Here is a 26,175-nt window from a genome sequence, read left to right on the forward strand (position 1 = left end):
CATTTATTCAAACCATACCAGTCATTAGCTGGTATGGTTTGAATAAAAAGGGAAAAAAAAACATTTGAGAGCATGAAAGAAGAAAGACCGCACAAGTCCGCACTCTCTCACTCTCTCGCACTCGAATCACTCATCCTAATAGAAATAACACCTTCCATTGTTGATTGTGGGGTGACTACCATTACATCTTCCAATGCGATATCCTTTACAAGCGAGACTATGGGGAGTGTCGTCTAAGGTTATGTGTGGATTTCCTGAGAGAATTCTGAAACATTCCGATTAGGTTGCCTCCTACTGTCTTTCCAAACACCATGTGTTATGTTATCTCTTTCATTTCTCCCACACATGATCAGTCATTTCAGGGTGTACAGAAACCACTGCTACATATTTTCCGTCACTCATTCACAAAATGTGTTTTGATTATGGGAAGTGTTGATGTTCCCCTTTCAGCAATGCTACCGCTTTGTAATAGTACACTGTAAGAAGTGTGTCAGTATAAAAGAATCTTCTTTTTGTAAAAAAAAATTCCAGTTTATCTTAACGTATCAAGGTTTAACACCCCCCCCCCCGCCCACCACCACTCCCAAGTTTTCCGAATGAATACGCTCAAAGAATTTTTTTAATGAAATTTTTTAATGATGGAAAACAAAACTATAGTCATTATTATATCTTACTTTCTATTTTTCATAGTAAATAATTGATTAAAAAAGGAAAATAAATGGACACCAATGAGTAATCATTTGTGTAAAATGCATTTCTCTTATTAACGTTTTCGTTTCTTTGTTTCTGAGGTAAACCATTTCTGTTTACATTGGTCAACACGTCGACATACAGAGCTATACGGCATAAAACAGAAACAACAAAAAAAACACAGAACAATTAAACAATTACATTTTTAAAATTAATGCTTAATATAAAAAAATGATCACATCTGCCCTTTTAACTGCTAAGACAGACAGCTTCAGTGGTCTTAGTACAAAAAATAAAAACAACAACAACAAAAACTGAAAGGCAGTTGCAGATTTTTTTTTTTTTTACCCAGTGAATCAGAGCAAAGAGAAGTTGTGTGTGAGGTTCAAGCCTTATAGCCACATGTTTCAGTCTATTAGTGTGGGGATGATGGAGGCGGAGTGGTTTATAGTGTGTTCCTCCTCCTTCGCCATCTCCGAGTGCTTTAGTACGGTTAATGGAGCCAGCGAAGGGAGGCTACTACAAGGAGTTAAAGTGGCCATGAAGGCAGCTAGTGGATGCCGAAGTTATAGAGGTGCTGCCGGATGGAGATGAACATGAAGATGGTGATGATGATGATGATGATGGGTTAGTGGACGATGAAAAGGCTTGGGATCAGTGATAAGCCCAGAGGAAGTCTTTCTTCCATTAGGAATGCGTGTATAAGTTTACGATTTGATCCCTGGCATGTTCACTGTGATGGTCTTCACCTCAGTGTACTCCCTCAAGCCGTATTCACCCCTGGAAAACAAAAGAATTCATATAAATACAATATTCCTCTGATCAAATCAACAGAAAAAATTACACACTATAAGTAAGTATATAAGTATCTAATTGCTTCATATACTTCAATAACTACTGGCCCTATTGGGCGGTGACTCTGCTTGTTGGCGCAATTTGAAGCAGTTTGGAGCCGCAGGCCGACAGAAAAGACAGAGAGGAGGGAACAGAACACGGATCCTTATTTCCTTTATATACTGAGACCCATTTTTATCACATTTGTATTGGACTTGTATTGGTACATAGTATACTCTAGATAACATGTTCTCCCCATGTTTGGTGGGTTTTCTTTGGGTACTCTGGTTTTCTTCCACATGCTGATCAGGTAATTGTTACCCGTAGTGTGTGAATGTTGACCGGAGGTCCTACCATGGTCGAAAAAACGGGAATAAATACAATGGTCACCATTGGCTTCCACTGTCCCTAGTTGGACTACAGAGGTTCCTAGATAGATGGATGGATGGATACTCAAGTGTATCTGTGTAAGTGCCATGGAAGTTATGTATAAAAAGCCTATTTTAGAGCTTTGTGAATAAAACACAATGTAAACCTCATTGAGATCCTTGTAATTTCTTCCACAATTCATCAGTTTAAAGCTAAATAATTTTTATTGTCTAAAACTAAAACTGAAATCAAGTAAAGTAAAAGAGCTTACAGTTCACGTCCATTGCCTGACATTTTAAATCCTCCAAAAGGACACTGGCAGCTTAATGCATTAAAGCAGTTTATCCTGAAAAATAAGCACAGCAAAAGTGGCAGTTTAGACAGGCGTACAAATATGATCATAACTACAGCGCAGTTTAATAAATCATTTAGCAGGATAAAGATTGCGTAGTCATGTTTTTGTTCCATATAAGGACAAGTTTTACAAGAAGTTCAATAATAAATTAAAATGACATTGTTTTGAGTCTTATCAATTTGACTCCTATTTGGTGGGAAAACATAACAAAGCTGTTGAAAGGGCTTCAATATGTGTGTTTATGTGTGGTATGTTACAGAGCAAGGGTAAATAACACATACCAAACAGTGCCTGCCTGCACAGCTGTGGAGATGGCCATGGCTTTATTGATGTCATTGGTGAAGACAGCAGCAGTCAGGCCGTACTCGGTGTTGTTGGCTCTCTCGATGACTTCCTCAATCGTCTTAAACTTCATAATCTGCTGTACAGGCCCAAAGATCTGCCATAAAGCAGGGAGAGTCCCATTAGCAAACAAGCTTCTGACGCACAGCTGGAATTACTGATTACGAGAATGGATTGTGTGTGTTCAGTAATGAAGAACATTCTCAGTCAGAATGATGGAAAACATGTTCGGTTCGCTTTCCAAAACCCAGCTCAGTATATACGCATAACATGACAGTTTTTCATTTCCAAAACATCAACAACAAAGTCACCAAAGAGCTGTTTTTCCAGATGCAGATTTAACGAATGATGCTGCGGAGGGAAAACCGGCTTACAGCGTAAGTGCCAGTAACAAGGCTGTGTGGTGGTGGTGATGGTTTACCTCCTCTTTGGCAATGCGCATGTGGTCCTGCACATTGGAGAAGACCGTAGGCTGGATGTAGTAGCCTTTGGAGAGGGGGGCTTTCCCTCCGCACTCAAGTTTAGCTCCCTCACTGATGCCGCTCTCGATGAACTCCAGCACGCGCCTTTGCTGCTCGATGCTGATCTGAGAGGAGATAAAAGACAAGGAGGACACACAATAAGAGCATGCAGAAACAAGTTTGCCCATTACACACTGCTAGGTCAGATATGTTGATGGAGTATGAAGAGAAAAATTAAAAGAAAAAGCAGACTTAAATAAAAAAGACAACAAACAAGCAATGGGAGGAATATGGTAAATAGTAGATTATAAAAATGGACATTTTAACTCTCCCAGAATGCTATAGGCTACATAAATAAGCAATTTGTAAACACATCCCTGATCCCTCACACAAGTCAGAACATCTATAGCTTTTCTATGGTCATATGTTAGCTTCTGATACCATGGCTTTCCCCAGTTGTTTCCCCAGATCATAATGGAAGAACCATGAAAAAATAAATAAATGCCCCAAATATACAACTGCAATCAATCAACCATGGGGAAGCACAGACTTTATTTCGGAATTTTTCTCCATATTCCTTTGAGCAACACAACAAATCTGTGTGACGCATTATACAAGCTCAATCATGAGTCGAGTCAATGATGTCTAAAATTATTGTTGTACCTGAGGACCCTGTTCAGTGGTGGGGTCAAACGGGCTTCCCACTATCCTCCTCTTCGCTCTCTCCACACTCCGGCGCACAAACTCGTCATAGATGGGCTCTTCCACATAGATGCGGGATCCTGCCGTACAGCACTGACCGCTGTTAAAGAACACGCCCTGGTGAGCCTGCTCCACTGCCAGATCCACTGAGGAATGTGAGACAAAGAGAAACAGATGAAACTCGATCATTCCAATCAAGTGGTCAAGAGTGTACACTTTACATATTCAGATTTTTCTGCATCAAGGTGTGTGAAGAATTACTTACAATTATGCTTATAATTATCACAATATACAGTACGTAATAGAACGGATATAGGACATGAATAGGAATTAATGCCTAGTTATGACCAGTTATATGTACTCATTTTGCTCCACTTATTTATTCATAGTGACCTTAAATGTTTAGAATATCCTAAGAGACTCACATGTTATAACTGTGTACGTAAACACACTTACTAATGGTGTGCATTGTGAAAGGAGCGGTAGGACTGGCACGTTAAGGGTTAATGGAATGGTAGGATTTATGGCCGTGTTGGGATGCGTCCAGCCAGTGCAGTCCATTGGGTTGATTTACGGGCCGGAGGCGGCCTCACTCACGCCTGCTGAAAGCATTTAAAAGCCCTTTCTAACACCTTGACTTGGAGAGCCACCGGACTAGACTGTGTTCACTAATGATACGATAGCTGAAGCTGATCTGGGGGATAATCACAGATGACTGACTCAAGATTAGGAGCGGGTGTGATGGACGTATATGAGATTTAATTTTATATAACATGACTAAGCATCTCAGAAAGCCTTAAAGGATGTTTTATCCTAATCTGAACAATAAATAATAAATGTTTTTCATATTGCATGTTTTCTGATTGATATCAACGTTTCCTTGGGGCATTTTGATTAACTGCGGATTCACCGAAAAGATTGACAATAAAACATCACCAGCTTGTTTTAATATACTGCCTGACAAATTGTGATCACAGACACGGTGTTGTGTTTGTTGCTCTAAAATAACTCAGAAGACCCCGCTCTTTGATGTTGGTGACGAACAAGGCCTGTGTGCAGTGGCACCTGTGGACATACTGTCTTAGCAGGACAACAGGAGGGCGCCCATAAAGCAGCCCCGGAATACTCACAATCAGCGTCTGCAAAAATGATGTTCGGATTCTTGCCCCCCAGCTCCAGAGTGACTCTCTTCAGATTGCTCTTCCCAGCTGCTTCTTGGATCAGCTTGCCAACCTGCGGGGGGAAGCAGAGAACGCATATCTTCTTTTACTTGCTGAGACCTCCGTTGCCGAGTCTCACTAAATCTCGGCATCAGTGGGAAGTTGTCATTAATAAATCCAACAGCCCAAGCGACCCTTCCAGTCATGCACACACGCACACACACAAACACATACCCTCCAGGCCAACTGAAACAGGAGAGCAACCTCAACTCACAGCCGAAATATCTATCAGTGGCCCTGGAGGCTTCAGAGAAGAGAAAGGAACGCTGTGTTTATAACGCAGAGCTGTATCTGTTGTTTAATCGAGAACAGGAAGCACCAACCGCAGGTTTGCGTAGGATGATCTGCACTATTTGGACTTGAAAAAGTGTTAGAAAGGTGAAATAAAGCGAAAAAAAAATGCCTGTGTGGTCTTTAGCTTTGGCAAATGCCCTAAATGAAAGCATGTGGCATGTTTAGCATGCGTAGTCACGTATTATTGTAAAGCTACCCCTCACTGTCTCTACCAGGATTATTTTAAAGAAGAGTTTTAGCACAAAATCAAATGTACACCATTTTTTCATTTTAAATAGCAATTAAAAAAAAATGCATGATTTAATTATATAATTCTTCTTTTAAATACAATGCTATTTATAGAGTTATGTTTAAGGGTGTAATGCAATGGCACTATTTGTATTATATTTGGATTTAGTCTAGAAATAAGCATTATATATAGGAGCATTTTATTATGGACCCTACCACAAAAGAAAATAAGTTGGTTTCATGGTGAAATAATCAGAACAAATAGGAACTTTCTCCTGATCTTAAACAAGACCGTGTTGGCAAGCTTTGCATTCTCTATCTAACGTTACTGAGTAAGCAAGTTAACGAGAGCATCCTTCCCAAATCACGTAACTTGTTTATCCTTTACAACAAAAATCGTCTAATTATATTTTGTCATATTTACTTAAGTTTTTTGTGTTTGTTAGATTTCAGAACACTTGCCGGAAAGGTCCTTAAAGTACCAGATTGCTCTTTCCAGCCGATTCCTGGAATAGCTTTCTAAAGAATGTACAAGTCAATTATTTTAAAAGTAAATGTTTTCTTGTCGTGTGGGCTATACGGAGGAGTCGCCCTATAAATATAATCAGAAATCAGCGTGCAATTTTTCTGTGCCCAAAAAGTTGAAAAATATGTCTCCTTTATCCAATGTAACAAAAAACTTTTTGGGCTCATTTCAAGTCTTTTGTGCATTTTTTTGAGATGTAGATGTACTCAGGGTTGGAAATTGCGCAGAAACCTGGCAACCCTGCCCACAAGCTACGTATCGCCGTCAGCTCTTTTCAATCTGAGTATGAAAGTAAAAACCTCACGCTAGCCTCAACATGGAGCAAAGAAAAACAATCTGTGTCTCAATTTATATTAATTTAATACGCATTATTTGTATAATCAAAGGGTATCTCCCCAATTCAAAGCAATGAAGATTTAGAAAAAACATCTGACATCTCAGACCCTTGTTCAGACACAGTGTGAGACATTTTTTCTCACAACATTTTTTAAATATATATTAGGCTGAAAAGTGAAAAGATGATGAAAAGTGTGCTATTCTTTTCATCCTTGATCTTTTCTAGCTTAGTATAAGAATTACACTCTGAACAACACTGTTCAACAATCTCTGCTCCCATCCCAAACATAAACAAACAGACATTTTTCCACCCGCCCATATAACGCTCACTGAGACTGAATAATCTCTCTTTCTGTTTTCCATCAGATTGCACGGAGAGTGACAAGACATAGGCAGACATTAGAGTGCCTTTAAATCTCTATATAACCCCCTGCTACACCTATGCACTCATCCCAATGTTTCACTAGTGCTTGGATACCATTAAGGTAGAACGTTTTCTCAAAATGCTAAAGCAATAATTAAACTTCCTGCTTGACGTCTGAAACGCTGGCCTCCCAGGAACTCCCAGAAAAGTGTAAATGGCTTGGAGTGAGTTCAGGAGTCACAGATGAATTCCTTTGATGTCCAAGCAGTGTTCATGAATGATTATGTGTTCTGTTCCCACAGACAGATGCATCTCTTCCATCAGTTGGCGACGAGTTATCTATAGATTTGTAAGGATCAGGTGATCCACTAGGTGAATGTTCAAAGGAAAAACTTCGAGCCACATCGATTGGGATCATCATTCATGGCTGTACATGTTTGCACCTTTGAAATGTTTTACTCCGGCTAACAGTCTCCTCACTGTACTGTGCTTGCTTGAGATCTTATATAATTATGTAATACTCCTATTAGTATGACATATTAAAATCATATAGTATATGTATATGATAAGGTGCTTCAGAGCCTGTTCACACTTGGTCTTTCTTTAATCAGCTGCAGTTAGGAGTAGAATCTCCATAAACGTCAGAGCATACGGATGGGAGGAGAGCGAGAGAGAGAGAGAGAGTGGCAAGGGAAAGAAAGGAGGAACCTTCAGAGAAAGAGCTGGGTGGCCTTTGCCAGCAGCAGGAAAGTGGAGGCCTGAGTGGGTGGCTTTTCTGCGTCCTGAGAGTTTCCCAGTGAGGGTGTGGATTTCAGTTCGGGATGCCGGTTCAGTGATAGCATATTTATTCAGTGATTACTGGACTCTGCGCACTTACATCACTCACTGTGCGTCTGCCGGAAGGATTTTGATTCGAGAAAACTGACTAGGTCATTGGGTTTACAAGCTGATAAGTGGGAAATATTCTTGTTGTAATTTCCCACAAATGAAAAAAAAAAAGAAGTCTTTGCGTTTCATCCACATGGCTCACAGTACGGCACATTTTTCAGGATTTTCTGGGATTGCTTTGGTTACAGCAGTCTCTGTTTGTACCCTTATCAGCGCAAGCGATATTACACGTCTTAATATAGTATCTGTTATTCTCCTGCCTCTCGGTTTTAAAGAGCTCAGGCCTGAGAAATGGCACTGCACTTAATCAATAATGAAAACAGCCACGTTTTCAAGCCGGACTGACAGTCCTTCTTTAAACACCACCAAATCTGCCACAATTCATAATAAACCATCAAAACACACACTAAAATGTCAGGATTTACGAGAGGGTGAGCAACACAGGTTTGGAGGCAGGAATTATGACCGTTTACAGAGAGGTGTCATTGTGGACTTTCTGTTGAAGAGAACGTTTTCTTTCCTGACATTCCATCCCTAACATGGTGAACCTTTCATCATCTGGTCATCTGTATGTGTGTGTGTGTGTGTGTGTGTGTGTGAATGAACTGAGCTGAACCTGGTCAACTAGAAATGCTGATGTTTTCTGTGTTTTCTCTTTGCATCTGTTTGTCAGGTCTCGAGCTGGAAAGGTCAGTGTCTTTGACTCTTTGATACTCTATACATAAACTGTATATAGTTACTGCATAATAGACAAAACACACTTCCTATGAATTCTTTTTTCATTTAAAGTGCAGCATCAGCAACAGCACCAACACCCAGCTTCATAATACAATGGTCTCTCTCATGGCCCATCATACTCATCATTTTGCAACATAAATGCAATGGAATTTACTGCCATTAGGCGTTTCTCAGATATAAATATAGAATGTTTATAAAGTTTGACATTTGAATTTGCATCATCATCATCATGTAGTAAAACAATTTTTACTGTGTGCTCCAGAGGAAGCATTAAGGTTTAAGGATCATTTTTAAGGTTGCGTATTTTACTTTTGTGTTCGCATTTATTAAGTTAACTAGCATCTCCTCTTTGTCAACAAATCAGCAATTTAAACATCCGTTGTTTCCGTAAGAACCTCTTACCTCTGTGGACCCAGTGAAAGCCACTTTGTCTATGCCCATGTGTGAGGCGATGCTGGCTCCTGCTGTTGGACCGAAGCCTGGTAAAATATTGACCACCCCTGGTGGAAAACCGGCCTGTACAAACAGAGAGAGAGGAAACAATCTTTAGAGGACAGAGGGAGAGAGTAAGAGAGAGCGATCAGGACGAGCCAAGATCACCACAGGCCTTTGGGTGAGGGATCCACACCCATCCCGCTAGGTCCCTCCAGCGAAAGGGGGAAAAAAAAGAGTGCGTGGAGTAAACATCAAAAAGAAAGAGACAGGACCAGTTTCGCAGTTCCACAGGAAGACCGAGGATGAGGAATAATAACAGCTTAGTTGAGGTGGAGGAAGGAATCATAGTATTATGGAAGGACATATCCAGCACTTGATGATTTTGGAAGTCATCTATTAAATCCCAGTTGATGCACTTGTAACATTTATTCTTAAAAAAATTTACTGACACACACAGTACTTTGAAAAACTCTCGAGCCACCCATCATTTCCTCTTATTAAATGTAATTAAATGAAACGAAAGAAATGAGAACAAATGTTTTATTATGGCAATGCCACAATTTCCTTTTTTTTAATTAACAACCCCAGCAGCAACCTCATTTCCCCTTCCGTCTGTTCCAGCCACTCAGCATTCAGCATCACCAGTTTACTAATCATCTGTCATCATCTGCACCTGTTTCACATGGTCACAAAAAAAAAATCTTCTAGCTTTTTGGAAGCACAATAAGAAGAAATGTGGAGTGGCTCGAGACTTTTGCACAGGACTGTATACTTTTCATCTTATTAAAACACTTATTTTTACATCTGTGCATCTCGATTTGTTATTGCTGTTATTTAACTGTAATTTATATTTTATTATTCATGTTATTTTAAGTTTATGTTTACATGTATTTAGGTCTGGTTCCCCTTCACATATATTGTTTCCCCTTCACCGTCAGTACCATGTACGTTCTGCCAGGCTTCCATTGTGAATAACTGATTCTTAATGTTTAAATAACAACTAACTAAAATAAAAAAATAAGATATCATAAAAAAAATAAAAATGGATCGTGGTATGAAAATGTAATAGTGTTACACACCAGGTCCCACCGCTGCGGTATAGTGACTGTATTTATTAGCAGGCAGCCAGGGTGTTGTTCCTCTTTGATCAGAGTGCTATGTGTACACTGGCCCTGCCATGTTACTGCGGACATTGTTATTGTCTAGTGTCAGTAGTGATGGACCTCTTTGATCAGTGGGATATTACAAGCGCGCACCAGGGAACATTTGCTGTACCTCTTTGATCAGCGCTCCCATGTAGAGGCAGGTGAGGGGGGACTGCTCGGCCGGCTTCAGGACCACCGTGTTCCCGCAGCAGAGAGCCGGCCCCAGCTTCCACGCCGTCATCATCAAGGGGAAGTTCCACTACGCAAACACAGAGCACGGAAACGCATCCAATGTTATCTTTGATAGAATGACCATCCCTCCTTCATGCAGCTTCAGAGCTGCTTACACAATCGTGCCGAAGGCTGCTGACTCACTCGAACGTCCCCTTGTGCTGTGAAAGAAGTGTTACTCCATGCGTGTGGAAACTTTAAATGTCATCTTTTTAATGAACCAGAGTCAGAAGTGCTTCCTGTACAAGTGGTGTACATTCAAGATGATTTGAGATGGTCAGCTTTTTATTACTCCTTTTTCTCATTGGCATCTGTTCTTACCAAATTCAGTAATAAAAAGCTGACCGAGGCCCGATAAACAATGCAATCATTGAAAAAGCTGTTTGTGCTCCAAACACGAAGATCATCCTCATTGTAAAATATATATATATATATTTTTTTTTAAATTAACTAATACTTACTGGGATGATTTGTCCACACACTCCAACTGGTTCGTGTCTGGTGAATGATAAATACCCTCCATCTGTAAGAAACCAAAGTACGGCAACCTTAAACACAGGATATTTGGCAAAGAACCAAAACTAATACCGAGACATTAGGCTTCCATTAACGATGATATAAAAAAAAAGAACATGCTTTTATAATCTCATGTGCAAACAGATAAAGATGAAGAAGAACAAATGATATTGGTTAAGAGCCGGACTCTGCGTGAGCCGAGAGACCTGGAATGCTCACGGTGGTCAGGAATCAGGTTCTCTTCTCGTTTATGAGTTACAGAAAACAGGAATAAATCATCACACTGTATATATAAGACTCCGTAAGGCCGTGTGAACACGTCCGAGCTCTGCAGTCCCGACCGGAGGAATCTGCTAGCATGAGGCATCTGGAGTAGGGACGAGCCAATGATTCATCTCCCCTGGTGGCCAGATAAGAGTGCGCCAAAGACACACATGCTGTTTGTTTGTCCTGTAATTCTATTACGGATTAGATTGGAGATGAAATAAAGTGAAATGCGGCGAGTTCCCCGCTATGCAAGTTTGGTTTAACAACACAACAAAGGCACAGCGGTGTGCTCGCTCGCTCACTGGGAACTCGCTCTTCCTCTCCTCTCCTCTCCTCTCCTCTCCACTTCACTTCGCTCTTCTGCTTTAGCTTGCAGAAGAATTGGACTGTAACAAGGCCGACTGCTGTCATATGCTGGCTGGTGGACGATCAGAAAGTGGTGAGGATGTTTTTCGAGTATGAAACTGAGACAGTAAGACTGTCAAGGCTGCCCCGTGCTTCTCACACTCAGAGACTGAGGCATGAGAAAGTTTCACGATGAAGGCAGTTTGAGTGGAACTGCGTGAAAACAAGACAATTTGAGCCTGAGTGGAAATTTTGAGACAGGATGACTGACATGGAAAATGAGTGTGTAAGGATAAGAGATTAGGCAGATTTGACTTGGTCTGGTACTTCCACAAGATGTAGTCCATGATGCACCAAAGTCTCTAATGCTCCATGTTGAATTTAGTTTATCATAGAGAACAGTTATGGATATTCATCCAGAAGTATCTAATTTGACACATGGAAAGCTTTAAGAGCATGATAGAGTGCACATGTGCTTGTTCTGCAGTGCAAACATTTGTTGTCCGCTAGTTAAATGATTTTTTTTCTGGCTGATCTCTGGTTGCTAATATCTGGACAGAAAGTCATCGCAACTCATTATATGAATCAACAGTTACACAGACAACCATCTACATTTTCTATACTCCTTACTCATACACATTCACATGGCACTGGTAAGACAGCGACACACACAGAAACACACACACGTACGCTAATGTTTGCACTCTGATATCAGAGTTGTGAATCCACCGTTGTCAGGTAGTCTCCAGGCCCCCTGCTGTGTCTCTTTCAAACAGCTAAATTAGCCAGAACAGCCCAACCACATACATCTCCCCCCCCCCCCCCCAAACCCCCAAACCCCCCCTCCCCCATGCCCTCCCAGCCCTGGAGCTGTCACCGTGATCCAATGGTGGCGCTGCTCAGTAGGAGGGCAGCCATTAGTGTGCAGATTTATAACCGCTCAGGGACGCCGGTGTGTTTACCCACCAAACACCTTCATAACCCTGCGATCCACAGAGAAAACACAGTTTTTCATCCTCCGTCTCTTCCAGTTCAACACGGCACACTCCGCCATACCAGAGTGAACACAAATCTAGGGTAAAAATAATATAAGTCTAGCTGAAAAGCTTACAAGATTGTTTTGAGACAGATTAAGAAGTTTTTTTTTTTTTTGGTGAAATACATAATAGTGGAGAAAATAGTGGGTTCAATTGTGAGCAAAATGAAAAGCTGAGACAGTAAACCAGGAAAAAGTTCAAAGCGAATGAGACAGTACAATTGTGAACGTTTGAATGGTAAGCTAAGACAGTTTGCATGAGACCTCTATATAAGCAAAAGAAAAGTTTGGTGTGTGTATTGGTCAGAACTCGCTTTTTGCAAGTTTCGTACATTGGAGGACCGGAAACCAGTCTCCAAAGAATTTCTGTCTGTCTGTATGTCTGTCCGGCCAGATTTTGTCACAGCATCACGCAAAACTGGCTAAACAAAACTTAGTGAAACTTTGCCAGTCCTTCGGTATCTGCCTGAAGTTAAACCTGCATCATAAATGAAATCAAAATGTTGAGTAGAAGTGAAGTTATGGACAGTTATGTGCCAGATTAGAAACCGCAAGTTTTAGACAGCATAATGCACATGCGTCAAACTGTGTAAATCGACCATTGGACAGAATTTAATAAAATGTATCTGATTTCCCTTTGCGATTTCTCATCTGTGATTCATTCTCCGATTACCGAACAGGAAGTGTATTTGTAAGACACTGAACCTTACAAAATAGTTTTTCTTTGTATCAATAAGTTGGAACTATTTCTACAAACTCTTTCCCGCCAATACCAGGTACGTATGCTAGTTATTAATAAACAATTTGAATGACAAAGTGACTAAGTTTGAGTTTTGATCCATGGAGGACATAGAGCGAGACAGTTGATGTGAGCCTGCTGGAGTAAAGGCTTTGAGTAGACTTATTCTTAGTGGAGTTTGCAAATGTTTCAATGGAATGTGAGAATTCGAGCGAGAGAGTTGTGGTAATAAATGAAGAATCTCGGGGTGACAGAGTGTGACAAAGTGTGTGATAAATTGGGAAAGCCCGAGCGACAGATTATGGGTCCACCTCTCGGCTGTGTTCTAACAAAGTTTGTTTGTTGTGATATTAAACTGCTGCATGTCTCCAGGTGGCGTCTGCTTTGTGCCTGGAGCTGTGACTCACAGAGTGTGTGTAACACGGCAGTCTGGGACGGGACAAGTGTTGCCTTACCGGTTGGAATGGAGGAGCCGTGGATCTTGTCGGCCCATCCGGCGAAATAACGCAGCGTCTTTATTGTTCCCTGAAGGTCCACAAAGAAGGAGGAGAGGAAAGGCTTGCCGCTGTCCAATGACTCCAGGGTCTGAGGGGAGAAAGGAGAGATGAGGAAAGGAAACGAGGGAGGAGGAGAAGGAGGAGGAGAAGTGTGATGAAAAATCACACACGGGGATTAAATTCGACTCCCCCTACGCTGCACTTAAGACTTATGCAAGCAAAAGCGCGCACTTTATCCACGCTCCTAGGGGGAAATGCAATACTTATATAGCCTGCGTCTCTGCCACGGGTTTGTTATCTCTTTGTCAGGACGCTGTGATTTCTTATCAGACAGGGACTCGTTTGATACAAAGCACAATCAAGACCACATGGACTGTTGCATTTGTCCTCCAAAGTGATTCACACAGATCCTCACTCGGAGTGAAAATCACAGCGGTCGACTCCATTTAAGGCAAGGATTCGCGTGCGGCCTGTAAGAGATTTATTCAAGATGGCTCCGGCGAGTTCGAGCACACTGTGCCAGGTTCGTGATTTAATCCGCCGTTGTAAACACGCTTGTCTGCTGAGGAAGTGAGAGACAGGCTTAAAAGAACGCATCATTTGATGGCTGGCATGGCACAATGCTTCCCTTTTGAAGAGATCAGAGATCTAGGTGGTATGATCGTTAGCACCCAAAGGTCACGCATGCCACCTCGCTGGTGCCACTGACCAGGCATTCCAGACGTCTGCGCAACAAATTGGAATTATTAGTCAGACAACAAGCTTCGAAAGCCCCGGCCATGTCACCTCTGGCAGGAGCGCCCGACAGACAGGCTCTCATTAGACACTTGCTTATTGTTGTCAGGGTCTTTGTCTGTTTCTGCCGAAGCTAGAGTTCCAGTTAGCCCAGTTTGCACAGAGAGGCCGGTTACTGCTCTCACATCATCGCTAGTATCAATATGCTTTCTGTGTAGCTAGCTAGCAAATGTCTTTTTTTTTTTCTTTATTATGATAGAATTAAAGAAATATACACAGCTCTTTAAAAATAAAAAAATGAGCCTTGAATGTTGGTGCCATGCTGGAATGTAACTATAATGACTCAGTCAATGGTAGGATTGAAATGGTGCCAGAACCAGGCATTAGGACATGGGCTAAATAAAAACAAAAATATTTTTTTTATCTCATATTCGGGCCTTATTTCAGGTGGAGAAATGGTGTGTGTGTGAGAAAGAGTGTGTACAGGCCACAGATTCACACTTACAGCGAGGTAGGCACGGTCACGCTCCACCAGATCTGCCAGCTTGGAAAGCAGCCTCCCTCTGTCACACGAGTCCATCCTCCTCCACACTGATCCCAGAGAGAAGGCCAAGCGAGCAGCCTGGACTGCTTTATCCACATCCGCCTGAGACAGAAAGAGTAAACAGTAAAGTCGATGGACGTACAGGACGAAGCACGTGGAAGTGATGGGACCGGAGAGACATTTTAAAAACTATGCTATAGCTTTGTCCCGTAAACAGGTGTATATGCACTTCTGGGACGGATGAAATCCATCGATTCCAGATGAGCCACTAAAGCTCTCGAGCAGTTGTGTTGTGCAGACCTGCTGCTCTTTCTTCCTCAATTCAGTTTTTCCACAAGCCTAAGTTACACAATTCTGTCAGATTCTGGACTCTCATTCACATACTGAGTGAAATCTGGCTTGTCTCATGTAAGAAAAACCTCACATGAAGATCCTGTTCAACACAACACACCCGTGCCAAACCTTTGGCTGGTACAGAGAGAGAGTTAGAGGGAAAAACTAATACACAGAGTCTAATATTACTACTTTACCACTAAATTATTGATTCTCATTTCCAGGCCGGTACACCAGCGAGATGAAGTCCTGATTGTCTTTACAGCATCGCTACTTCTCAGGTCTTTGCAGCAGGAGTTTGTTTCTTGTGAAGCTGGAGATATCAGGTTAACTAGAACAACCTCGGTTTGTTAATACAGGCGTTTCCTTCCTTCATCGAACTGCTGCGTAAATGGGTTCTATCATTACGTATTTAGATCAGGTTTCCTCCAGATTTCATTGCGGTCTGGAGGCTCTTGGCTCAGGTCACTGATTTAGAAAACCACAGAAAACAACAAGAGGATTTCACTGGCACTTGTAGAAGCGTTGCCAGTAACTGAAGTGTCTAGTGACAGACAGGAGGAACTTTGTCAGGTCGGTATGTCTTAATCACGGCTTATCTCTACGAGGAACATCTGCCTTTGAGATTCACAGAGTTTCCACACACACTTGGGGCCTCTTTCTATATTAAATTACTATCTGATGTAGGCGGGGGGGGCTTTATTATTTTGGATCAGAATGATCTAGGGCAGTAGCTGTTAAGGAGAAATCATAAAGAGAACATTTTTAAGAAGTGACTATGGCTTGACTTCGTGACAGGTTTTGGATGCGGATGAAACATGCTGGATAAACGCTGACAGTCAGCGTTCCATGATTAGCCCTAAACGACTACCCCTTTCCTACCATCCATCATCGCAACACTAGCAGCTAAACCCTGTCCTCAGTAAACCTTCTGTTCTCGCACTGTTAAAGGGGCTGGGGGAGAATTGTCTTCCCTTTTTCTATGAGTAAAACCCCTGATGTATGTATGAGCATGGATTAGAGTGAAAAAGTGTCTAAAGCTTGGATGTGTTTTAATGCCTTAAGAGGCCTGAGGATTGTTTTTCAGATTTCTTTGACTTGGGCAATCTGCAGCTGAACCCATAATGCATGCAAACATAGTGGTGGCTTAGTGGTGTTCCACACTAGTTACTGGAAACTACAGTCACATTCTTGAGCAAGATCTTTAACTCTTAACCGCTTGATCAATTATAAATCTGTCTAATATTCTTCTTTGTGTTACAAGTGTCTAATGAGTGTCTCTCCATCCATCTAGGGCCCTCTAAAGTCTGACTAGGGACTGTGGTGACTACCATTCCCATTGTAGGACCTCCAGTCAACATTCACACACCAAGGGCAATTTGGGAACACCATTAAGCATGTCTTTGGAGGAAACCCAACACAGGGAGAACATGCAAACTTCATGCACACAGACCCCGAGGCAGGAATCGAACCCGGACCCTGGAGGTGCAAGCCGACGGTGCTAAACACTACACCTCTGTGCCACCATAATGAGCATCTAATCAGTGGTCCAATCAAGATTACACAGTTATAAGTTCATCTTCCCAACCTTTCTCGCCTTCTTTTATTAACAGAACATATTTTTCCACTGAGGGAGTGCCAAGGAGTGTTACCTTATCAGCCTCTTGTATGTCACAGATCTTCTCCCCGGTGGAAGGGTTGTACGTGGAGAACGTTTTCCCGCTCACCGAATCGTGCCATTCGTTATTGATGAAGATCTAAAGAGCCAGAAAAGAAAAGAGAGGCGGTGAGCTCAGTGTTTACAGCAGTAGTGTGAGAGGAGTGAGGGGGTTGTACTTCATGCCAATTTACACACACACACACACACACACAACACACACACACACACACTGAGAAAGCAGATCTCCTTAGGTGAGAGCTCAAAGGCATCAAAATTCTCTTTAAAACAATTGTTACATTATTAATATTGTACAACCTTTTAATACAAACTAAAATTCATGCAATAAATGTATATATATATATATATATATATATATATATATATATATATTTTTTTTTTTTTTTTTTTTGGTGTTTAACTAAACAGTTCCCTTTCTCCCTAAATAAGCACATTTTACTAAACCATAATTAATTAAACCTGAAGGAATTAACAATTTAATAAAATAACAAGAGTTTGGTGCAACTTATAATTTAGTACAATTTAATACAATGTATAACATTACATAAAGGATAAGAAAAGATCAAAAAGATCACTTTGTGCAGGTGATTATCATAAACACAAGCTGTATTTTTGTAATTTGTTTTATGTAACTTATGGTAGATTAATGAATTTTTTAATAATTTTCAGACTATCAATTAGTTCAAGTGTTAAAATTTTAAACCTTAAAAAAAACTGCCAAAACTGCACGTAAAAAAAAAAGAAATATAAGAGTAAAAAACATTGTTTACTGAAGTCAGGGTTAGATTTAGGTGTATTAATTAGCTGCGTTTGTGTGTGTGTGTGTGTGTGTGTGTGTGTGTGTGTGTGTGTGTGTGTGTGTGTGAGAGAGAGAGAGAGAGATGGAAGAATCTCTGGGAATCTGCAGCAGGATTTGTCTCTAGGGAGTGATGCAGCCACTGGACGGAGAATAGCGGGGGAGCAGGAGGAAATAAATCCCGATTGCGCGCACACACACACAAACACGCACATTACGCATACACACTCACTTTCACTCACATACCATTTACTTTCTGTCTGACACACTGAACAGCACACACACCCTGACTTTCTCAAACAGACACTCATCATCACACATATACAGTACATATTCACTCTCTCTCTCTCTCTCACACACACACACACACACACACACACACACACACAGTGCTCTCACATGCACAGACACAAAGACAGACACACACACACACACAGATTTCACAACATTGCTGCTCGTTTACGAGATCATAAAACACGTGCGGCACTCTGGCTCTGCGATGTGTTAAAGGAAGTGGTCCGTTATACAACTGCCTCGGATTCCAAATCCTGCATTTTTCAAGCTCGATAAAAAGCCCAGACCAAAACGCATCTATCTATCTAGCACAAAGCGGAAGATGCAATTTGTTCATTTTTTCTTTTAAACATTGCAGCAAGTTGTGTTTAGCAGCGAGCAAAACCCTGTGTAGGTCTGGTCCGGTTCCAGGAGTGTCAGGTGTGATCTGATTCGACAGCAAAGCCAAATGTTTAATCTGAGGCTCGCGGTGTGTAAACGGATTACGCCGGCGCTCCGGCGGCCAATGAGCGCAGACAGGCTCGTGCAAACTGTGATTGCTTGGAAATTGTTTTCAGTTGCCGGCAGCCGCTCTGACGGATGAGGTGCTATAAAAACACATTCTGGCTCCGAGTCGCAAACATATACATTTACTCACACTCAGGCAGAGGAAGATCTTGGGTTCAAACAAATCCCGGTGCCAAGTTCAAGTGTCCCGCTGCCTCCGGCTTTGCGAGCCCTTCAGTGTGTTTACCGGCGTAAACTTTCGGCCTTAAGTACAATTTAATTGGCTGTAAATCGTATGCAGTGTTTATGTTGTGGGACGTATAAAATTTTCGTTCATTTGGAAATGCTTCAAGGCTTTCAGTCTTTTTTTTTTTGCGGGGGGGGGGGGGGGGGTTGCTTTTTCCCTACAAAATGTTGGCATGAATAACTACAGGGAAGGGAAACCTTGGGCATGAATAACTCGCTCACAGATGTTGTAAGGTTTCAGTATCAGCCTGTACCACTCTTCCCTTTCAATGCAACTGCGTTCAACTCCCTCGCCTGATCTGACAACACACAGATCCAACCTCTCTCTCTCTCTCACTCGCCTTATATCACCTTTAATCGGGCGCTCATTAAGAGCACTTCATAAAAGTGTCAGTGGCCTCGTTGTGCGCTACAAAACCAGAAAGCCCTATAGAGCACGGAATTAGTTTTTAAATTTATAGGGGTCGCTCTTTAGGAACGCCCTAAATCAGGCGAGAGGGGAGGAATGCACCGCATAGCCCCACGCTAACGGCACCTCCGACTAGCACAGAGGGCCGAGCCGCCATCTAAATCACGGCTAGAAAAGCGCAAGCGTCGGAGGCCATTTGGCCCAGACTTCCCTGAGCTCAGGGGGCGCTCCCACTTTTGTCTCGTCCTATTGAGAGAGTTGATTAAGGGCGACAGGGCCGCACCGTAAATCAACACTCGAGGTTTCGCTAAACTGCACTTTTGCTTCGGCAAAAAAGAAAAGCCTTAGAGCGCAAGTGCAAAGGTGCAAAATTTCAGATCGATCAACGTTTTACTTTTCTTTTGCACCGCTCCCAGAGACGTCAGAGAGGCGACACGGGAGATCAAAACACCATTCTCGGGGATGAATAGCGGAGACATTATCGGCCGACTAAGATCTGCAACTTTTGTGTTTAGGCAGCAGAGCAATGAGAGAATCGCCGGAAAAAGAACATCTGAAATAGTTCGGATAATATAATGAATTGCGAGACAGTTTTCTCATCATTTGGTATGCATGGCCAGATGAACAAACGGGGACACTGTTGTGCGGTTGGGTTGTGTCACCATCTAGCAAGTTAGCTGGGCCTGATGGGAAAAGTGGACAGTGAGGACACACTGGGTCTGCGTGCACATGTTACAGACCAGCTGCAAGCATTTAGAAAGCTCTGTGCTATTCTCTTAAGACTGCCAATCTCTGGCCTCTGACGGTCCTTGTTTGCAGCACTAACACGGCGATGAGATGCACCTATTATAAACAGATTTTGGGAGTGGGAGTTACAGCACGCGATGTGTGCAACTCTCTGCTTCTACTTAACACTGGGGTTCTGATCGAGCCTATTACTTCACACAGGATGAGGGAGTTCCTTTGGACCCTGGAGCCAGCGAGGAAGGATAAAGTTGAGACCCTAGCGGCCGCGGTAACGCTGATCCGCTCACGCTCTCTCAGGGCTCGGCTGGACCGCGGGGGCAGAGGATGCCAAAGCTCACGATGTGTCCAGTGCAACATCTGTTTGGCCCCCAGCACCTTCTCATAGCTCACACAGATGAGGAATATTTAATGGCATTTATTTATGGGCTTTTTTTTTAGAGGAGACAAAAAAAAAAAAAGAAATTTATATGTGCGGTTATGTGCAACAGGCCAAAATTCCAGAGGCAGTTGGATCCTAGCAGGGCACCTGCAGCTGGGGGCTCAGTCCACACAGGAAGTTTCATATCCTTTCCAATCAAGCAGCTTTCTCCTTCTGCTGTGTTACTGGATACATTTCAAGACACTGATAATTGTTAGCATTACAGGCACAAAAAACACCAGCATGAAAAATTAAAACATTCGTTTTCACAAAGTTTGCACTTCATTTTTCTTACGCTGTCTCATACACCCTCACATTCTATCCCTCTCCCTCTCTCTCTCTCTCTCTCTCTCTGTGATGTGATATGATACAGCTTCATTTCAGCAGTACGGCTCTAAGCTGTCCTCAGGCACGTTTCCATTGAAGAAAGCTTTTTTGGAACCCGGGAAGCCCTTTAGGCTTTAGGTGCATTTCCACTGGAGACGTTCCAGGAATGAACCAGGAATAACCGGGATGGTGATTTTTTTTTATTATTATTGGCATCGTATTTACACTGCAAAGTCAAAACATAAAGAACAGTGCAACCTGGTGTATTTTGAGGCATAACTTCCTCTTTATAGACAACATACATAAGAAATGTACCTAAATTAATCATCTTAATTCAGCATCTCTTGTTACAAAATTTCAATATCTGAAAAAGAAAAAAACTTGTTTTAAAGCTTCTAGCTTGCATCTGATGTTTGTGCAAAGTGTTCAGACAAAGCACATGGAAAAGAGACAAATAAATAACGTCTGCGATTCAATTCATCATTTCCGCGCAAAAATAACATCCCAGCCCAATTGCCCTGTACGGATTGATTGACTTGGTTCTTTGAAGTCTGTGAGTTTTGTAAAATTAAGCATGGAGAAATGAGGGTAAACAACATAATGAGACAAGGACAAATAGCACTGTTCATGGCATGTTTACCTACAGCGACAGTGAGAAATAAAGAGAAGGCCAAAGACAATAAAGGGGAGAAGTAAGAAAGAAGAGCGTGAGCAAGAGGGAGAGATGAGAGGGAACCCAAGAGACCGATCGGGAGAGTCCTCGCGGCGCTGCTTATAATAAATCAGCCGCCTCTGCATGTACCCTCCACCTTGGGCGCTGTTTGATGTGGATCTCAGGGAGAGATGGTGCGTTTTTGAAGTGAAAAACTCCAGAAGTGTGTATGTTGGGGGGAGCCACGGCCACTGACCCTCCCAGGCAGACACACCCATATATTACAGCCTGCTGGACAGCACCCAGAGCAGGGGAGCCCCAAACCCCCCCAGCTGCTCTAGCTCACCCAGTGACGGATTGATGGAGTCTACCTCATTCACACAAGCTGTCCCCCAGATTGGTTTACAAAAGCTCTCACTCTGGCCGGACACTTAAACCCGTAACTGCTGACACGGAAGGCGAGAAACTCAAGCGTGCATGCAGGAAGGCTGCGACATTTTATAAACCGCTAATGCAGAGCGAAAAAAAATGTCAGGGATGAGAAACAAGCGAGAGTTTCATGCAATTGAGATGTGTAACACAATGCATGGGACGGCTCACCGGGACTAGAAGCGTACGCCCTTGCAAAGGCATGGCGCGCTCCAGCCAGTCTAAATGCATTCGCACGGCTACGGTTAATATTAACCCACATATCACTGCTCCAGAGTTCCTTATCCAAATGAGTGGTTTACAAACACTTGTAGGCCTCCTTATCAGGGAAGAAATGTGAACAACAGTCTTACACCTTGTAAAATATTAACTCGGAGGAAGCTAAAGTGGAATGTTCACATGGGGAATTATTTTAGTGTTCGCACATGCGTGAATATACTGTATATATCGCTCAAAAGCATTACTGAGTTAACTTCTCCACCTTATACAGAGAAGGAAGAAGGGCATTTAAGTTCTGACTTGTTTTTTCAGAATTCTGATTTTAATCTCATAATCCCGACATTTTTTTCTCAGAATGTTTTATCAAAGATTAAAGTCTTTTTCTTCTTAAAAAAAAAGGTCAGACCTTATGTGGCCCTAATTCTCTGCCATTACTTTATTATTATCCTTTATTATTTCCACACCACAAATTTAGTCAACACCACAAATTTAGGCAACATCCTTTAAAATTCTTACTAAAAAAAGAAAAAAAAAATGGAGAAATGTACATTGTGTGAGAGCAAATTTCCCAGTCATTATGCAGTCACACACTGATTCACTTATAAAAGACAGAGGGATAAAAAAATGTGAACTATGTAATGTTTCATGCAAAGGAAAATTTAAAAAATTAAATAATTTGTCCAATATTAATTTTGAGTTATGTTTATGAAATCTAAAAAAAATAGATAAAAGGAAACAAAAAGTCAGACATTTAACTGATGACATTATTGTGCCATATATTTATAATACTATAAATAAATAAATAAATAAATAAATAAATATTCATAATATTTTTAAACAGACAAGCAATTGTGGAATGATCATATTCAATTATATTATAATAATAAATTTAAACTGTATAAAACTATCGGGCTCTGGTTTATAATTGACTCAAAGTGAGTGAATGCTTACACACACACACCCCCAACCCTGTTGAAGATTTACTCTCTAAGGATGTCAACTTAAAAGGTGTGAGTACATCATCATCATCATCATCATGGGAGGTAGAATTAGCAGAGAGATTCCTCCCAGTCTCTCTCCCATGGAAAAGTCTCAAAGCCTCAATCAATTACCCAAAACACGCAAACTCGTCTCTTTCCTGCCTCCTTTGCCATCTGAGAGCCGCAAACAGAGAAAACATCAATAATTCCTCTTCAGGGAAGGCTAATTTATGGCTTCCTCTGAGCGGAGACAGAGAGCGTAGACAGAGAGCACCTTCAGCAGAGACGCTCTCCCACGACCCGTCTAAACATCTATCGCTCTCTCTTTCTCGATCTGCACCTTCGAGTGAGGTTATATATAAATATATATATATATATATATATATATATATATATATAAATGCTGAGTCTCCCAAATACAGGAGGGAATATAAGCTTGAATTTCAAAACTACATGCCTGAAATTATGTAAGACTCAATCTATACGGGTAATCAGTCCAGGAGGAAGATAAATTAGAATTTTTTATCCGATCCTAGACCTCACACACACACACACACAAACACAAACACACACGCAGGAGTGCCATGATAGGGGAGGAAAACACTGTCGAGTATTAAACGTGAGCATGTGTCCCTGTCTCACCTTTTCTAAGGGTGACAGGGTGTGGTAATGTCATAGCACATGTTACAAATCTAAATCATCTCGTCTGAAATCATACCGGTAGTGATCAGACCTGGCTGTTACGGGCTATTGTAAATACCCTCCCAAAAATATTTTAGCATTAACATATGTCGTCATGGTGATGAGCTGAATCAATCACCTTTTATGTGCATGACAATAACTATGCTGGTACATTCTCAGAAAAATTATTCAAATCAGGATTTTGGGGGTTAAAAAAATTTGGGAATATCTGGATGATTTAATATTCTTTCAAAAAATTAATGTAAGGATCATAAATGCTGTTGTATTTTTTGTTAGTATACTTCAAAACAAAAATGTTCAATTTGTTAAAGAAAAGTAACTATTACTAAGTGACAAACTCGAGAGATGTAAAAATCCCATTCTTTTTTTTTGTGGAATGTGAACACAAATAAACATTTTTTTTTTTACATATAAATATGGAATAATTCATAGTAAATATTTGTTTTTTCCCATCCTAAAATATTTCCTACATGCTGTATGTGTGTACACAATGTGGGAGACTACACAAGCATCAAAGGAGGCCTCACATACTGGTAGTGCTGATTGGGCAGTGATTTAGTAGATCTGGCAGAGACACTACAGCTGGCTAGAACTACACTGGCAGGAAAAGAAGAAGGGGGAGTTGCAGTATCTTTAAAAAGCTTTAGAATAATGTTAGTTTTCAACAGTGGTCTGGCTGGAAAAAAAAACATGTTACATTTAAATGACAGAGAGGTTCGGGGATGTATCTACATATCTGCATTTGAATTGGAATTCTTTGATAATTTGTAAATGCCATAAATTCTAAAATGGAAGAGCAAAAATGAATGATGAAATTTAATGACAATTAAAACAAATAGAAAAATCATACACGAAAATATTAATAATTTACATTATATAGTGAATATATTGGGTTGTGTATTTCTGAAGGTTACTAATTCTTAGATATATCCTGTATATGTATGTAAGAAAAGATTTTTTTTCTTTATTTTAAAAAATAAGGATGATGTGTCTTAGGAGAAATATTTTTTTATGTAAACAGCGTCACACCTTAAATCAAACCACAGGATATGACCAAAAACTTTTCCCCACAATCGAAGTATCTTAAGGACAACGTCGTCGTCACATTCTTTTGAAATCCAGCATGAAGCGAGAAACTTTGTGAAAAGAAGCAGTAACAGGCTGTAAGAGGTGCTTGTGTAAGTAGAAGCCATAAATCAGGAACGCTACCCCTCTACAAACGACACACAGTGGATAATTCAAATTCCTAAGGGTTCATCCACCAAGTCATACTCTTCTCCAAGCTCACACTCCCTTGCCTAAAAAACCCCACTCTGAATAGATGTAAGGGGTGTACATGCCAAGATATTTCATGTAGAAGACCGCAAAAATCCCATGACTCTACATCTGTCTATCACAACCTGTGGACTTTGTTCCTGCCTACCTGCCAGAACTATCATGCTGTAGCAATAAAGTTATTCAACTTGAATCAACAGCCACATGCAAAAGACATACGGCTCGAGCTAGTATATTATGAGGTTTCGTTCCTGGATAGCATTTCCTATGCCTATGGCTGGACAAAAAGCTGTCCGTCTCACCTTACCGTGTTAAGCAACACAACTATTTTACTTATGTCTGTCCGGATTCAAAAACAAAAAGAACTTAATCAGTTAACCTTGTCCTGTGAACTCATTACTTAATCAACTCTCTTAATACAGCCTATAAAAGCGTGCTGATGTCCACAGCCGTGGAAACTACAGGTTACACATGCTTTGCTTTAACAAGACCTGCATGAAGCACCATGCCTGCAAGCTCTTCTTTAATGCAATAATATTTCTACACACTTATCACTTTCTACACAGGATGTAGAGAATAGGAAGCAGGTTTGTGATTGAGCCCGTAGATCTACTAGAGCGTGGGAACTTTTACAGTTGTGCTTCTAGAAAACAGATAAGAAGTGTTATCTCATCCAATTTTCAACCAAAGTGGAGAACTACTACACAGAGGGGTTTTATGGGTCTGAAAACAAGAGGCACCAGACTGGATATGTAATACCTTAGAACTTTGATGTGGACATCCATCAAGCAAAAAATAAATAAATAAATAAATAAATAAATATGAGGAAGAAGTAGGATACAGTTGGAGAGTGGTTGCGCAAGTCTCTAGTGTGCGCACGTGTGTTAATGTGACAAATGAGCAACAAAAAATGAGTGCATGCCAAACATTAAGCACAGGATATATTATATATATCCCACGATGAGAAAAGAAAAGAGAGATCTGATATATATAAAAAAAAAAAAAAAAAAGATGCTAAAGCTTTAAAAACGAGATCATGTTGTTTGAAGTTAAATCCCGTTGCGCGTCGTATCCAAATTACGCACAAAGACAGAACGCGCGTAATTCACCTTCTAAGCCTCGCGTGTTGTACCCACCTTGGTGTACTTGATCTCCGGGTTGGGCACGGGTGAAGGCATGAGCTGCAGGGATGCCATGAGCGCCGCGGGATCCGCCTTCAGCCCGCCGGGGAGCTGCACTGCGCTGGAGGTCATGCTGAGGCGCGCGCGCTCTCCAAATACCGACTTCTAGAAAGAGAAAGATTTCGGACTTTGGACTCCTTCCTGTGTTTATAAGCAGGTGTCGGCA

General features: G+C 41.3%; 1 protein-coding gene across 1 annotated transcript; it reads right to left on the minus strand.

Moving 5' to 3' along the window:
* Positions 1–620: 620 nt before the first annotated feature.
* Positions 621–26,175, minus strand: aldh1a2 (aldehyde dehydrogenase 1 family, member A2). Its single transcript, XM_053491856.1, has 13 exons — positions 25,965–26,175; positions 16,823–16,927; positions 14,799–14,939; positions 13,517–13,646; positions 10,620–10,681; positions 10,058–10,186; positions 8,750–8,863; positions 4,884–4,986; positions 3,715–3,899; positions 3,012–3,176; positions 2,530–2,687; positions 2,165–2,239; positions 621–1,470 (listed from the first exon to the last, which is right to left on the minus strand). Exons 1-13 carry the CDS (start codon positions 26,079–26,081, stop codon positions 1,398–1,400), a joined length of 1,557 nt encoding a protein of 518 aa, XP_053347831.1. The 5' UTR covers positions 26,082–26,175; the 3' UTR covers positions 621–1,397.

The sequence above is a fragment of the Clarias gariepinus genome, chromosome 3, assembly GCF_024256425.1.
Source record: "Clarias gariepinus isolate MV-2021 ecotype Netherlands chromosome 3, CGAR_prim_01v2, whole genome shotgun sequence".
Classification (NCBI taxonomy): domain Eukaryota; kingdom Metazoa; phylum Chordata; class Actinopteri; order Siluriformes; family Clariidae; genus Clarias; species Clarias gariepinus.

Excerpts from the sequence above, each read along its gene's own strand:
- aldh1a2 (XM_053491856.1), bottom strand. The coding sequence starts at position 26,081 with ATGACCTCCAGCGCAGTGCAGCTCCCCGGCGGGCTGAAGGCGGATCCC. Across the intron at positions 4,987-8,749 it reads CTTTCACTGGGTCCACAGAG|GTTGGCAAGCTGATCCAAGA; the intron begins GTAAGAGGTTCT and ends TTCCCCCCGCAG. Across the intron at positions 2,688-3,011 it reads TGCGCATTGCCAAAGAGGAG|ATCTTTGGGCCTGTACAGCA; the intron begins GTAAACCATCAC and ends GCTTTATGGCAG.